A 14,956-nucleotide genomic window follows, 5' to 3' on the forward strand; every position below is an offset into this window, starting at 1 on the left:
GGATATAGATCATCTACATCAATGGTCATCATTGTCACCGACGTCCCACTGGGTGTGAGTTTTCCTTGCCCTTATGTGGGCCTACCGAGCATGTCGTAGTGGTTTGTGTTGTTGATTGTGCAGCCCTTTGAGACACTAGTGATTTAGGGCTATATAAGTAAACATTGATTGATTGATTGAATATTATGCTTTGTCTGATTGGTTGGACAGGACAGATTAGGGAAAAATATAGTGATTGCATTCTTTTTCTTATAAAAAAATAAAAATTGGGATGAAGTAGCTGGGGAGAGGGAAGTCTGGGCTTCCTGATTAGGCTGCTGCCCCCGCGACCCGACCTCGGCTAAGCGGAAGAAGATGGATGGATGAATGGATTTTATTTTTATTAATTTTTTTTTCAGGGGGAGGGAAAAAAGTATCCGTTTTCTCATGACCTGTCTTATGATTTACCTATCAAATGAATAAATGTATATATATATATATTTTTTTTTTTTTTATTTAACAGAAAGGTGCAGAAAGACGTGATTTATCAAGTAAAAAGCTGAACATTTAATTCAATAAAATTAACACAAATAAATACAAAAAGTATGCAGGGGACATTAGATATTTTTTAATTATGTAAACGAAAATTTTTGCTACAAACTGACATTAAATACAGTATCAAAATTTAGTGTCAGCTTTGTGTTACAAGTGACAACATTTCAGCTTTTCCTCATTTCCCTCTTTTTTTTTTACATTTCCACAGTTTTTTCCCTGACAATGTTATAAAATTCGGGCTTAGGGCTACAAATGGTTGCATTGTCGACACCCCCGTGATAACTATTGTCAACTATAACACGAAGCCGACACTAAGTTTTGTCTTTAAACATATGCAATCTATTTATATTTAACATCTAAAAGGTCCAAGCTGTATGTTTACATGCTGTTTTTTTTTTTTTGCTATTTGGGCTTATTGGACCCTAATTAGAATAAAAACTAAGAATCATCTTTTGATATGATGTACTTCGTCCTTAAGTAACAAACGTGTACTTCATGTTTAGTGACATGCTAATTCTTATTTTTACACTTTTTTTCCCCCCAAATTCCATTGTATGTTGTACTCTTCTGACACCACCAGACGGCAGTATAAGTGTCCACATAAGCGGCCAATTCAGTACTGGACACCAAGTTTGGAAATAAGAGCTCAAAGGTGCTGTCCACGCATGTGGCCACTAAGCCTTTAGAGGTTTATTGTCCGTTTTCAGCATTTTTCTTTTTTTTACAAAATAAAAAAAAATATCCAAATGGCTCCCGTATCAATTACAGGCCAAAAGTTTGGACACACCTTCTCATTCAAGGTTCAGGTTCAAGTTTTATTTGTCACATGCAGACTACACCACAGTGAAATGCTTTTTTCCATGCTCTTCAGATAGAGTAGAGTGGTATCCAAACACTAGTTGCATAATCTAATACACTAAATACAAAAAAATACAAAAAACTGAATAAATCTGATGTACATTAATTACAAGACAATTAAGTTTCACAATAAGTCACAGTAGTTATGGTAAAAGTATCAGTACAAGTAGAAATACAGTAGTCAAATACAGTACCAGTGCAAGATCAAATAGTATAACAGTATATACAGTATGTACAGTTTAGGAAGCAACAAATATTAAGGTGTCTACAGTTCTTTGGCAGTTGAGTAGTGACAGTAGTATGTACAAAATTAATGGAACAGTATGACTTCTTTATACTCTTGTTTTTAACTTATTTTAACATTATTTACAGTCATTGAATGAAGAGTATTGTAGTCCGGTAATTACAGTGGTGAGTAAAGTGATTCAGTGCGTTGTCTTTATTTTCATGACGATTTACATTGTAGATTGTCACATCAAAACAACGAATGAACACAGGTGGAGTTATGTACTTAACAAAACAAGTGAAATAACCGAAAACATGTTCTATATTCTAGTTTCTTCAAAATAGCCACCCTTTGCTCCGATTACTTTTTCGCACACTCTTGGCATTCTCTCCATGAGCTTTAAGAGGTAGTCACCTGAATAGGTTTTCACTTCACAGGTGTCATAATTATGATGCCTTAAGTGACAATCTACAATGTAAATAGTCATGAAAATAAAGAAAATGCATTGAAAGGAGAAGTTGTTTCCAAACATTTGGCCTAAAATGTATATTCTGCATTGAGTGAAAAATAACGCCATCTTTTGTTTCAGCCTGGCACTTCATATTGTTTGAATATGAATACAAGACTTTATATATTTGACCAAACACTTTAGGTATATTTGTACCAAGCATCGATATCAGATCAGTAACCAAATTTTACTCGGTATTGGATCGGAAGGAAAATCCGTGATGTCCCACACCACTGATGGCTACACGATAAACATGAGTTTTGATTATATGGCATCTTACTAAAATGAATGCACACAATTTAAAAAAGTACAGTTCATGTTTTGTCGGCTTTAAATGTGCCTTTCTTTTTTTTTTTTTAGTAAGAGTGGGACATCTGCTGGAAGAACAGGACAAAGTGTGGTACCTTTTCTTTGTGGGTAAGAACTGTGTCGTTTGGCTTCGCCGTCGCTGTTTCTCCTGGTGGAAAGATACATTTTTACTCAGTAAAATGATGCTAAATCAGGGTTTCTGCAGTTAGCAAATCTAATTTATCCTCTTAAGGCCCAAGCTGTTTGTTTACATGCTTTTTTTTTTTATTTCTCTTTGCTATTTGGGCTTATTGGACCCTAATTAGAATAAAAACTTTGATTGATTGATTGATACTTTTATTAGTAGATTGCACAGTACAGTACATATTCCGTACAATTGACCACTAAATGGTATCACCCGAATAAGTTTTTCAACTTGTTTAAGTCGGGGTCCACGTTAATCAATTCATGGTACAAATATATACTATCAACATAATACAGTCATCACACAAGTTAATCATCATAGTATGTACATTGAATTATTTACATTATTTACAATACTAAGGATCATCTTGTGATATGATGTACTTAGTCCATAAGTACACAAATATGTACTTCATGTTTAGTGACATGCTAATTCTTATTTTTACACTTTTTTTTCCAAATTCCATTGTATGTTATACTCTGCTGACACCACCAGATGGCAGTATAAGTGTCCACATAAGTGGCCATAAGACCCCAATTCAGTAGTGCAGTGTTTTTCAACCACTGTGCCGCGGCAAACTAGTGAGATGTGTCGTGGGACATTTCACCTACTTGGGTTAAAAATATTTTTTGCAAAACAGTAATTGTAGTCTGCATATTATGTGTTGTTGTTGAGTGGTCTGTGGTGTCTAAAGCTCGGCAAAGTAACCGTGTAATACTCTTCCGTATCAGTAGGTGGCAGCAGGTAGGAAACAGCAAGAGGCAGCATGCATGTAAAAAGGTATCTAATGCTTAAACCAAAAATAAACAAAAGGTGAGTACCCCTAAGAAAAGGCATTGAAGCTTAGTGAAGGCTATGCAGAACAAAACTAAAACTGAACTGGCTACAAAGTAAACAAACAGAATGGTGGACAATAGCAAAGACGTACTGTGGAGCAAAGATGGCGTCCACAATGTATATCCAAACATGACATGACAATCAACAATGTCCCCACAAAGAAAGATAAAAACAACTGAAATATTATTGACAGTTAAAACAAAGTAGATGCGGGAAATATTGCTCAACGGAAGACATGAAACTGCGACAGGAAAATACCAAAAAAAGAGAAAAAGCCACCAAAATAGGAGCACAAGACAAGAACTAAAACACTACACATAGGAAAAAAGCAAAAAAATCCAAATAAGTCAGGGCGTGATGTGACAGGTGGTGAGCGTACGCCTACTTTGAGACAAGAGCTATAATGACGCATGTTTGGTTATGCTTTAAAGCAGGCCTGGGCAAATATTTTGACTCGGGGGCCACATTTTGAGAAGAAAATGTGTCTTGGGGCCAATGTATCTATTTTTAGGGAAAACTAATATAAAACCTCGCAATAAAAAGGCTGATTGAATGCTAAAAATGTTATTTTAGACCGCCTTAAAAACAAAATGGAATTTTAATTTTTTCTATGAACGATAAAACCCTTGAGTATTGGCAACATTTAAACGTCACATCCCCTCTCCATCGACATATTTTACAATCAATCCAAATGTAACAAACAGCAAAATATGGACGCGAAGGGTAAAAAAACATCTACAATCTGATATATCTGATAAATCACTAAACATTTGAACTTTCTTATAAAAAATCTCCTTCTGCATCTGTCCCTGACACCCACATTTCAGGCCCTGGAAACACTCTGTGGAAACGCTCCCCACCCACACTGCTGGGTGCCTTGTCTGAGATGCTGTGACGTAGATTACCATAGTAACTAGTAGGGTTGTACGGTATACGGGTATTAATATAGTACAGTGATACTAATGAATCATATTTGGTACCATACCGCCTCTGAAAAGTACCGGTCCGCCACACCCTAAGATCTTTTGTTAAAATAAAGCCAATAGTCACCTTTATTTAGAAAAGTATTGAAATGTACCGAAAATTATCTAAATAATATTGGCATCGGGACAACACTATTCACTAAAATATTATGCAAAAGTACAGATTCCAACCCTTGAAACAATTTGTATAGTTGAAAACTTACGGTCATTAGAAAACATCACTGCACAACATAAAGGCAGCTACACTGTCCATCTTAAGGATCTAAAAAAATTATTTGGGAATGTCCGGCGGGCCACATTGAAAGGCTTAACGGGCCACATTAGTTTGCCCAGGTCTGCTTTAAAGTAAAATCCAACAATTGCGACAATGACTTTTTACTGTCAACTGAGATTTATTTTTTTAATGATTTCTGCTGGTGGTGTGCCACATGGTTTTTTTCAACGTGAAAATGTGCCTTGGCTCAAAAAAGTTTGAAAAACACTGCAGTAGTGTACATACCCCGTTTCCATATGAGTTGGGAAATTGTGTTAGATGTAAATATAAACGGAGTACAATGATTTGCAAATCATTTTCAACCCATATTCAGTTGAATATGCTACAAAGACAACATATTTGATGTTCAAACTGATAAAAATTTTTTTTTTGCAAATAATCATTAACTTTAGAATTTGATGCGAGAAACACGTGACAAAGAAGTTGGGAAAAGTGGCAATAAATACTGATAAAGTTCAGGAATGCTCATCAAACACTTAGTTGGTAACATCCCACAGGTGTGCAGGCTAAGTGGGAACAGGTGAGTGCCATGATTGGGTATATAAACAGCTTCCCAAAAAATGCTCAGTCTTTCACAAGAAAGGATGGGGAGAGGTACACCCCTTTGTCCACAACTGCGTGAGCAAATAGTCAAACAGTTTAAAAACAACCTTTCTCAAAGTGCAATTGCAAGAAATTTAGGGATTTCAACAACTACTGTACACAATATCATCAAAAGGTTCAGAGAATCTGGAGAAATCACTCCATGCAAGCGGCATGGCCGGAAACCAACATTGAATGACCGTGACTTTTGATCCCTCAGACGGCACTGTATCAAAAACAGACATCAATCTCTAAAGGATATAACCAGATGGGCTCAGGAACACTTCATAAAACCACTGTCACTAAATACAGTCCGCTGCTACATCTGTAAGTGCAAGTTAAAACTCTACTATGCAAAGCGAAAGCCATTTATCAACAACATCCAGAAACGCCGCCGGCTTCTCTGGGCCCGAGATCATCTAAGATGGACTGATGCAAAGTGGAAAAGTGTTCTGTGGTCTGACGAATCCACATTTCAAATTGTTTTTGGAAATATTCGACATCGAGTCATCCGGACAAAAGGGGAAGCGAACCATCCGGACTGTGATCGACGCAAAGTTGAAAAGCCAGCATCTGTGATGGTATGGGGGTGCATTAGTTCCCAAGGCCTGGGTAACTTACACATCTGTGAAGGCACCATTAATGTCGAAAGGTACATACAGGTTTTGGAACAACATATTCAGAGGCAATTACAGAGCCTGCTAGCCTGGGTATGGAGTCAGTTAAGTTAGAACTAGCCAGCGCCAGGCTGGATAATCCCTGTACACATAGTAATTTTCTTAGAATGATACACAACTCACATAATGTTTTTTCTGCTATGACTATGACTACATCAGAGTTAGACATGCGTTCTACTGAGATGGCAAATTATGATGCGTTCAGTTTATCGCAGCACCAAGTAGACAATCTGAAAATTCCCGTCATATCAATTCCTAGATATGGTCGCAATTATTTTAAGTGCACTGCGCATAATAAACGCAACATTATTAATATTGCTACTACGGATAATTTTATCAACAACTCCTTAAAACAGCCCACTACCTATAATATGGGCTTTCTAAACATCAGATCTTTGTCTCCCAAAACGTTATTAGTCTTAATGAAATTAAACAATGGATGTCCGCTAATCTTTTGCAACTTAACGCCAAAAAAACGGAAATGCTGATTATCGGTCCTGCTAGACACCGACCTCTATTTAATAATACAACTTTAACATTTGACAACCAAACAATTAAACAAGGCGACTCTGTAAAGAATCTGGGTATTATTCTTCGACCCAACTCTCTCCTTTGAGTCACACATTAAAAGCGTTACTAAAACGGCCTTCTTTCATCTCCGTAATATCGCTAAAATTCGCTCCATTTTGTCCACTAAAGACGCCGAGATCATCATCCACGCGTTTGTTAAGTCTCGTCTCGATTACTGTAACGTATTATTTTCGGGTCTCCCCATGTCTAGCATTAAAAGATTACAGTTGGTACAAAATGCGGCTGCTAGACTTTTGACAAGAACAAGAAAGTTTGATCACATTACGCCTGTACTGGCTCACCTGCACTGGCTTCCTGTGCACTTAAGATGTGACTTTAAGGTTTTACTACTTACGTATAAAATACTACACGGTCTAGCTCCATCCTATCTTGCCGATTGTATTGTACCATATGTCCCGGCAAGAAATCTGCGTTCAAAAGACTCCGGCTTATTAGTGATTCCTAAAGCCCAAAAAAAGTCTGCGGGCTATAGAGCGTTTTCCGTTTGGGCTCCAGTACTCTGAAATGCCCTCCCGGTAACAGTTCGAGATGCTACCTCAGTAGAAGCATTTAAGTCTCACCTTAAAACTCATCTGTATACTCTAGCCTTTAAATAGACCTCCTTTTTAGACCAGTTGATCTGCCGCTTCTTTTCTTTTTCTCCTATGTCCCCCCCTCCCTTGTGGAGGGGGTCCAAGTCCGATGACCATGGATGAGGTACTGGCTGTCCAGAGTCGAGACCCAGGATGGACCGCTCGCCTGTGTATCGGTTGGGGACATCTCTACGCTGCTGCTCCACCTCCGCTTGGGATGGTTTCCTGTGGACGGGACTCTCGCTGCTGTCTTGGATCCGCTTTGAACTGAACTCTCGCGGCTGTGTTGGAGCCACTATGGATTGAACTTTCACAGTATCATGTTAGACCCGCTCGACATCCATTGCTTTCGGTCCCCACTTCTGAGGTCCTCTCCAAGGTTTCTCATAGTCAGCATTGTCACTGGCGTCCCACTGGATGTGAATTCTCCCTGCCCACTGGGTGTGATTTTTCCTTGCCCTTTTGTGGGTTCTTCAGAGGATGTCGTAGTCGTAATGGTTTGTACAGTCCTTTGAGACATTTGTGATTTAGGGCTATATCAATCAATCATCAATCAATCAATGTTTATTTATATAGCCCCAAATCACAAATGTCTCAAAGGACTGCACAAATCATTACGACTAAAACATCCTCGGAAGAACCCACAAAAGGGCAAGGAAAACTCACACCTCGCTAAAATATAAATAAACATTGATTGATTGATATGCTGCCATCTAAGCGCCGTCTTTTTTCATGGACGTCCCTGCTTATTTCAGCAAGACAATGCCAAGCCACATTCAGCACATGTTACAACAGCGTGGCTTCGTAAAAAAAGAGTGCGGGTACTTTCCTGGCCTGCCTGCAGTCCAGACCTGTCTCCCATTTAAAATGTATGGCGTATTATGAAGCGTAAAATACAACAGCGAAGACTCCGGACTGTTGAACGACTGAAGCTCTAGATAAAACAACAATGGAAAAGAGTTCCACTTTCAAAGCTTCAACAATTAGTTTCCTCTGTTCCCAAACGTTTATTGAGTGTTGTTAAAAGAAAAGGTGACGTAACACAGTGGTGAACATGCTCTTTCCCAACTACTTTGGCATGTGTTGCAGCCAGGAAATTCAAAGTTAATTATTATTTGCAAAAAAAAAATAAAGTTTATGAGTTTGAATATATTGTCTTTGTTGTGCATTCAATTGAATATGTGTTGAAAAGGATTTGCAAATCATTGTATTCCGTTTTATATTTACATCTAACACAATTTCCCAACACATATGGAAACGGGGTTTGTACACAATTTTGGAAATAAGTGCTGAAAGGTGCTGTCCACGCATGTGGCCACTAAGCCTTTAGAGGTAAAATATTTTTTTTAAAGCAACTTAAAACAAATGCAGGATTTCCCCTCGATTGCCACAATATACATTACCTTTTCATGCCTAAATTTACCTTTTTTCATGCCTTAATTTAAAGCCTTAATTTTCCCAGAATCCATTGAATTACTTTTTGCACTAAAAAGGTATGATCAGGCAAATAACTAACAGTGGTTGATTCCCCGCCTACCTGGCACAACAGGCTGCATGTTGAACATCTGTGCACTGTGCACTTCCATCTGCATGGTCTGCTTGTTCAACACGCCGACATAATATCTGCAAAAACGACGACACGCCAATGAGACGCTGTAGCTGCACAAAGACATCCTGCACGCGATAGTATCACCTACTTGCAGAGATGGTTGCATTTTAAGGAACTCAATCCAAAGTTTTGGCCGACATAGGACATCCTGGCCGATTCAGCCACCTGGTGTAACGATACATACATTTATATGATCGCCAACCAGCAAAGGAAGACGTTTCTCACCATTATCCGTCTGGGTTTTTTCCTGGGGTTAACCTCATCCACGCTCCTGTACATGAAAAAGTCCAGTTTGTCTGCCTTCTGGACGATGCCATTGGAAAATCGAACTGAAGGAGAGAAACGTATTTGAACATTTCTGGTAAACAATCGTTTATAGACATACTTGGGACATCGAAATGTGCCCTCCTTTGAGACCAAGTTTACTTCATTGCACGGCACTGTCAATAAATTTATTACTCTGCCCTCGCTACTCGTTTCCAGTGTGTGCAGCAAGACAAATAAATAACAGCATGAAGAATCGGGAAGCTCCAGAAGTTTGGAAGACTGATGTTTCTTCTTTAGAATGGTTTTCCTTCCCCATTTTTACACTCACTATTATGTTAGATCCACTATGGACTGGACTCTCACTATTATGTTGGATCCACTATGGACTGGACTCTCACAATATTATGCTAGATCCACTATGGACTGGACTCTCACACTATTATTTTAGATCCACTATGGACTGGACTCTCACTATTATGCTAGAGCCACTATGGACTGGACTCTCGCAATATTATGTTAGATCCACTATGGACTGGACTCTCACACTATTATGTTAGATCCACTGTGGATGGGACTCTCACACTATTATGTTAGATCCACTCTGGACTGTACTCTCACATAATTATGTTAGATCCACTATGGACTGGACTCTCACTACTACGTTAGATCCACTATGGACTGGACTCTCACTATTATGCTGAATCCACTATGGACTGGACTCTCACTATTATGTTAGATCCACTATGGACAAGACTCTCACAATATTATGTTAGATCCACTATGGACTGGACTCTCACTATTAGGTTGGATCCACTATGGACTGGACTCTCACTCTTATGCTAGATCCACTATGGATTGGAGTCACAATATTATATGCTAGATCCACTATGGACTGGACTTACAATATTGTGTTAGATCCACTATGGACTGGACTCTCACACTATTATGTTAGATCCACTATAGACTGGACTCTCACTATTTATAAATGGTTGATTTATACAGGCTAGTAAGGTAAAGTGTTATACCTGACAAGTTTCAGCTACCTTGCTTCTGCAGCCTTCATCAGATGACGCCGCCATCCCACCACTTCAGGTGGGATGGTACAATCCATATAACACGTCACAGACAACGTCACCCTAACATCAAGTGACACCTCTGATGAAGGCTGCAAAAGCAAGGTAGCTGAAACTTGTCAGGTACAACACTTTACCTTACTAGCCTGTATAAATCAACCATTTATAAATACACGTCAGTAGGCTAAATTAACCTCTTCAACATGGACTCTCACTATTATGTTAGATCCACTTTGGACTGGGCTCTCACACTATTATGTTAGATCCACTATGGACTGGACTCTCACACTATTATGTTAGATCCACTATGGACTGGACTCTCACAATATTATGCTAGATCCAGTATGGACTGGACTCTCGCACTATTATTTTAGATCCACTATGGACTGGACTCTCACACTATTATGTTAGATCCACTGTGGATGGGACTCTCACACTATTATGTTAGATCCACTCTGGACTGTACTCTCACATAATTATGTTAGATCCACTATGGACTGGACTCTCACTACTACGTTAGATCCACTATGGACTGGACTCTCACTATTATGCTGAATCCACTATGGACTGGACTCTCACTATTATGTTAGATCCACTATGGACAAGACTCTCACAATATTATGTTAGATCCACTATGGACTGGACTCTCACTATTAGGTTGGATCCACTATGGACTGGACTCTCACTCTTATGCTAGATCCACTATGGATTGGAGTCACAATATTATATGCTAGATCCACTATGGACTGGACTTACAATATTGTGTTAGATCCACTATGGACTGGACTCTCACACTATTATGTTAGATCCACTATAGACTGGACTCTCACTATTTATAAATGGTTGATTTATACAGGCTAGTAAGGTAAAGTGTTATACCTGACAAGTTTCAGCTACCTTGCTTCTGCAGCCTTCATCAGATGACGCCGCCATCCCACCACTTCAGGTGGGATGGTACAATCCATATAACATGTCACAGACAACGTCACCCTAACATCAAGTGACACCTCTGATGAAGGCTGCAAAAGCAAGGTAGCTGAAACTTGTCAGGTACAACACTTTACCTTACTAGCCTGTATAAATCAACCATTTATAAATACACGTCAGTAGGCTAAATTAACCTCTTCAACATGGACTCTCACTATTATGTTAGATCCACTTTGGACTGGGCTCTCACACTATTATGTTAGATCCACTATGGACTGGACTCTCACACTATTATGTTAGATCCACTATGGACTGGACTCTCACAATATTATGCTAGATCCAGTATGGACTGGACTCTCACACTATTATTTTAGATCCACTATGGACTGGACTCTCACTATTATGTTAGATCCACTATGGACTGGACTCTCGCAATATTATGTTAGATCCACTCTGGACTGGACTCTCACAATATTATGTTGGATCCACTATGGATGGGACTCTCACACTATTATGTTAGATCCACTATGGACTGGACTCTCACATAATTATGTTGGATCCACTATGGACTGGACTCTCACTACTATGTTAGATCCACTATGGACTGGACTCTCACTATTATGCTAAATCTACTATGGACTGGACTCTCACTATTATGTTAGATTCACTATGGACAAGACTCTCACAATATTATGTTAGATCCACTATGGACTGGACTCTCACTATTAGGTTGGATCCACTATGGACTGGACTCTCACTATTATGCTAGATCCACTATGGATTGGACTCACAATATTATGCTAGATCCACTATGGACTGGACTTACAATATTGTGTTAGATCCACAATGGACTGGACTCTCACACTATTATGTTAGATCCACTATGGACTGGACTCTCACTATTTATAAATGGTTGATTTATACAGGCTAGTAAGGTAAAGTGTTGTACCTGACAAGTTTCGGCTACCTTGCTTCTGCAGCCTTCATCAGATGACGCCGCCATCCCACCACTTCAGGTGGGATGGTACAATCCATATAACACGTCACAGACAATGTCACGCTAACATCAAGTGACACCTCTGATGAAGGCTGCAGAAGCAAGGTAGCCCAAACTTGTCAGGTACAACACTTTACCTTACTGGCCTGTATATATCAACCATTTATAAATACACGTCAGTAGGCTAAATGAACCTCTTCAACATGGACTCTCACTATTATGTTAGATCCACTATGGACTGGACTTTCACACTATTATGTTAGATCCACTATGGACTGGACTCTCACACTATTATGTTAGATCCACTATGGACTGGACTTTCACATATATTATGTTAGATCCACTATGGACTGGACTCTCACACTATTATGTTTATGTTGGATCCACTATGGACTGGACTCACACTATTATGTTAGATCCACTATGGACCGGACTCTCACTATTATGCTAGATCCACTATGGATTGGACTCAGAATATTATGTTAGATCCACTATGGATTGGACTCTCACTATTATGTTAGCTCCACTATGGACTGGACTCTCACAATATTATGTTAGATCCACTATGGACTGGACTCTCACACTATTATGTTAGATCCACTATGGACTGGACTCTCACAATATTATGTTAGATCCACTATGGACTGTACTCTAACAATATTATGTTAGATCCACTATGGACTGGATTCTCACAATATTATGTTAGATCCACTATGGACTGGACTCTAAAACTATTATGTTAGATCCACTATGGACTGGACTCTCAAACTATTATGTTAAATCCACTATGGACTGGACTCTCACACTATTAATTATAGATCCACTATAGAATGGACTTTCACACTATTATGTTAGATCCACTATGGACTGGACTCTCAAACTATTATGTTAGATCCACTATGGACTGGACTATCACACTATTAATGTTAAATCCACTATGGACTGAACTCTCACTATTATGTTGGATCCACTAAGGACTGGACTCTCACTATTATGTTAGATCCACTATGGACTGGACTCTCACACTATTTTGTAAGATCCACTATGGACTGGACTTCTTCATTATTATGTTAGATCCACTATGGACTGGACTCTCATACTATTATGTTAGATCCACTATGGACTGGACTCTAAAACTATTATGTTAGATCCACTATGGACTGAACTCTCACTATTACGTTAGATCCACTATGGACTGGACTTCCACACTATTATGTTAGATCCACAATGGACTGGACTCTCACACTGTTATCTTAGATCCACAATGGACTGGACTCTCACAATATTATGTTAGATCCACTCGACGTCCATACATTTTAAAGCAGGTTTGAATCGAAGAGAGGGAGAAATGCGGCTTGTAACACAAGAGCAGTTACGACAGGCACCCTTTTACTAAAAAAGTTAAAATAATTAATTCACCATTTTCTTTGAGTTTCGCAAAAAGCAAGACATGTAATCTAAATTTAAAACATACACACCTATAACTGCTTTATCCGAGTCACTTTGCTGCTCGCAGCACACGAGCGAACAGGTCGCCATATTTGTTATCTTGTGCTGTGTCACTTCCGTCAACGTACTTCCGCTTCCGAAAGGCTTACTTCCGGTTTGAACAACTGCTTGTCCGACCCTTCACTATAGAAGAGATAAAATTTGGTATTTTTTATAGACGACTGTAACATATAAATGTTTGTCAACATTATTATGCTCCAGGCAAAAAAAAAAACAAATATTGGAGGATAATTAAGAGTACAAAAGCCCTTAAATGTATGTCTTTGTTAAAAACATTTAAAGTGATTTAGGTAGCTGGTAGCCCATTTTATAATCGTTTTTCATATTTTTGTATTATTATTATTTGTTGATATTTAATACTCAATCTGTATTTGCTTTTGTTTTCTTTCCTTGTTGTTGAAAGTGCCTTGACTGTTGTGTGATATATAAATGTATGTTGTTGTTTTTTTTAAATAAAGGGAAAAAAACAAAAAAAACTACTGCTTCTTCGACCCATTGTGGGGTGGAAAATAAAAGGGTTTATTGTTCATCTCGATATTACTTAATTATCATGTCTGTTTGTTCCCTGTCTGGTGCTGAAATGATTCAAAAAGATTTGTATTATTGTAGATATTTTTGTAAATGACTGTAACATAGGAATGTTTTTCAACATTATTACGCGACAGGCAAAAATGTTACTACATAAATGTTGATTTATGAAAGTAAGGCCTACATTTCCTAATTGGCTTAATGGTTTACAATTATCAATCAAAATTTGGAGGATGATTAAGAGAACAAAAGTCCTTAAATTGATATATTTTTTAACATTTTTTAAAGTGATTTAGGTACCCCTTTTTGTAATTTATTTTCATATTTTTGTATTATTATTATTTATTAATATTTAATACTATGTATGTATACTCTATACTCTATTTTCTTTCGTTTTCTTTCCTAGTTGTTGAAAGTGCCTTGACTGACATACATGTATGTTTGTTGTTCAATAAAATAAATAATAATAATAAAATAAAATAACTACTGCTTTTCCGACACATTGTGTGTGTGTGTGGGGGGGGGGGGGGGGATCAAAATACTTTTTGTTCATGTGACACATTTCGATATTACTTCATTATCATTTCTGTTTGTTCCGTGTCTAGTGCTTTTTTTTTTTCATTTTATGTGAATCATTATTTGTATTGTTATCCTGACACAAACATTTCCCCTCAAAGTTTAGACAAGAAATGATAAATGTTGATTTGATTTCAGTCTCATTAAAATAAAAGAGGTAAATAAATGAAGAAAGTCACTTTAGTGGAAAGAGCGTGAAACAAAAGAACCTCAAAGAAAAAACAAAGTGTTTTGTTGTTTTCATCTGATGATCATGTCAACACATGTTGACAAAATCATGATGAAAAATAAACAATCAGTAGGAAAATGATAGTTTTTATATTAGGAGGATAAAG

General features: G+C 38.0%; 1 protein-coding gene across 2 annotated transcripts in view; it reads right to left on the bottom strand.

The window, feature by feature from the left end:
- polr1e (RNA polymerase I subunit E) overlaps positions 1 to 13,605 on the bottom strand; it is a 32,838-nt gene extending 19,233 nt beyond the window's left edge. For both annotated transcript variants that reach the window (XM_061906743.1, XM_061906751.1), the window contains exons 1-5: positions 13,487 to 13,605; positions 8,970 to 9,073; positions 8,833 to 8,909; positions 8,673 to 8,758; positions 2,531 to 2,583 (exon numbers count right to left, since the gene is read on the bottom strand). In XM_061906743.1, coding sequence (XP_061762727.1) covers positions 2,531 to 2,583; positions 8,673 to 8,758; positions 8,833 to 8,909; positions 8,970 to 9,073; positions 13,487 to 13,547 — 381 coding nt within the window. In that variant the 5' untranslated portion in view covers positions 13,548 to 13,605. The remainder of the gene's footprint in view (positions 1 to 2,530; positions 2,584 to 8,672; positions 8,759 to 8,832; positions 8,910 to 8,969; positions 9,074 to 13,486) is intronic.
- Between the last annotated feature and the right edge of the window lie 1,351 nt (positions 13,606 to 14,956).

This window comes from Nerophis ophidion, linkage group LG01 (genome assembly GCF_033978795.1).
Source record: "Nerophis ophidion isolate RoL-2023_Sa linkage group LG01, RoL_Noph_v1.0, whole genome shotgun sequence".
In the NCBI taxonomy this organism is placed as follows: Eukaryota; Metazoa; Chordata; class Actinopteri; order Syngnathiformes; family Syngnathidae; genus Nerophis; species Nerophis ophidion.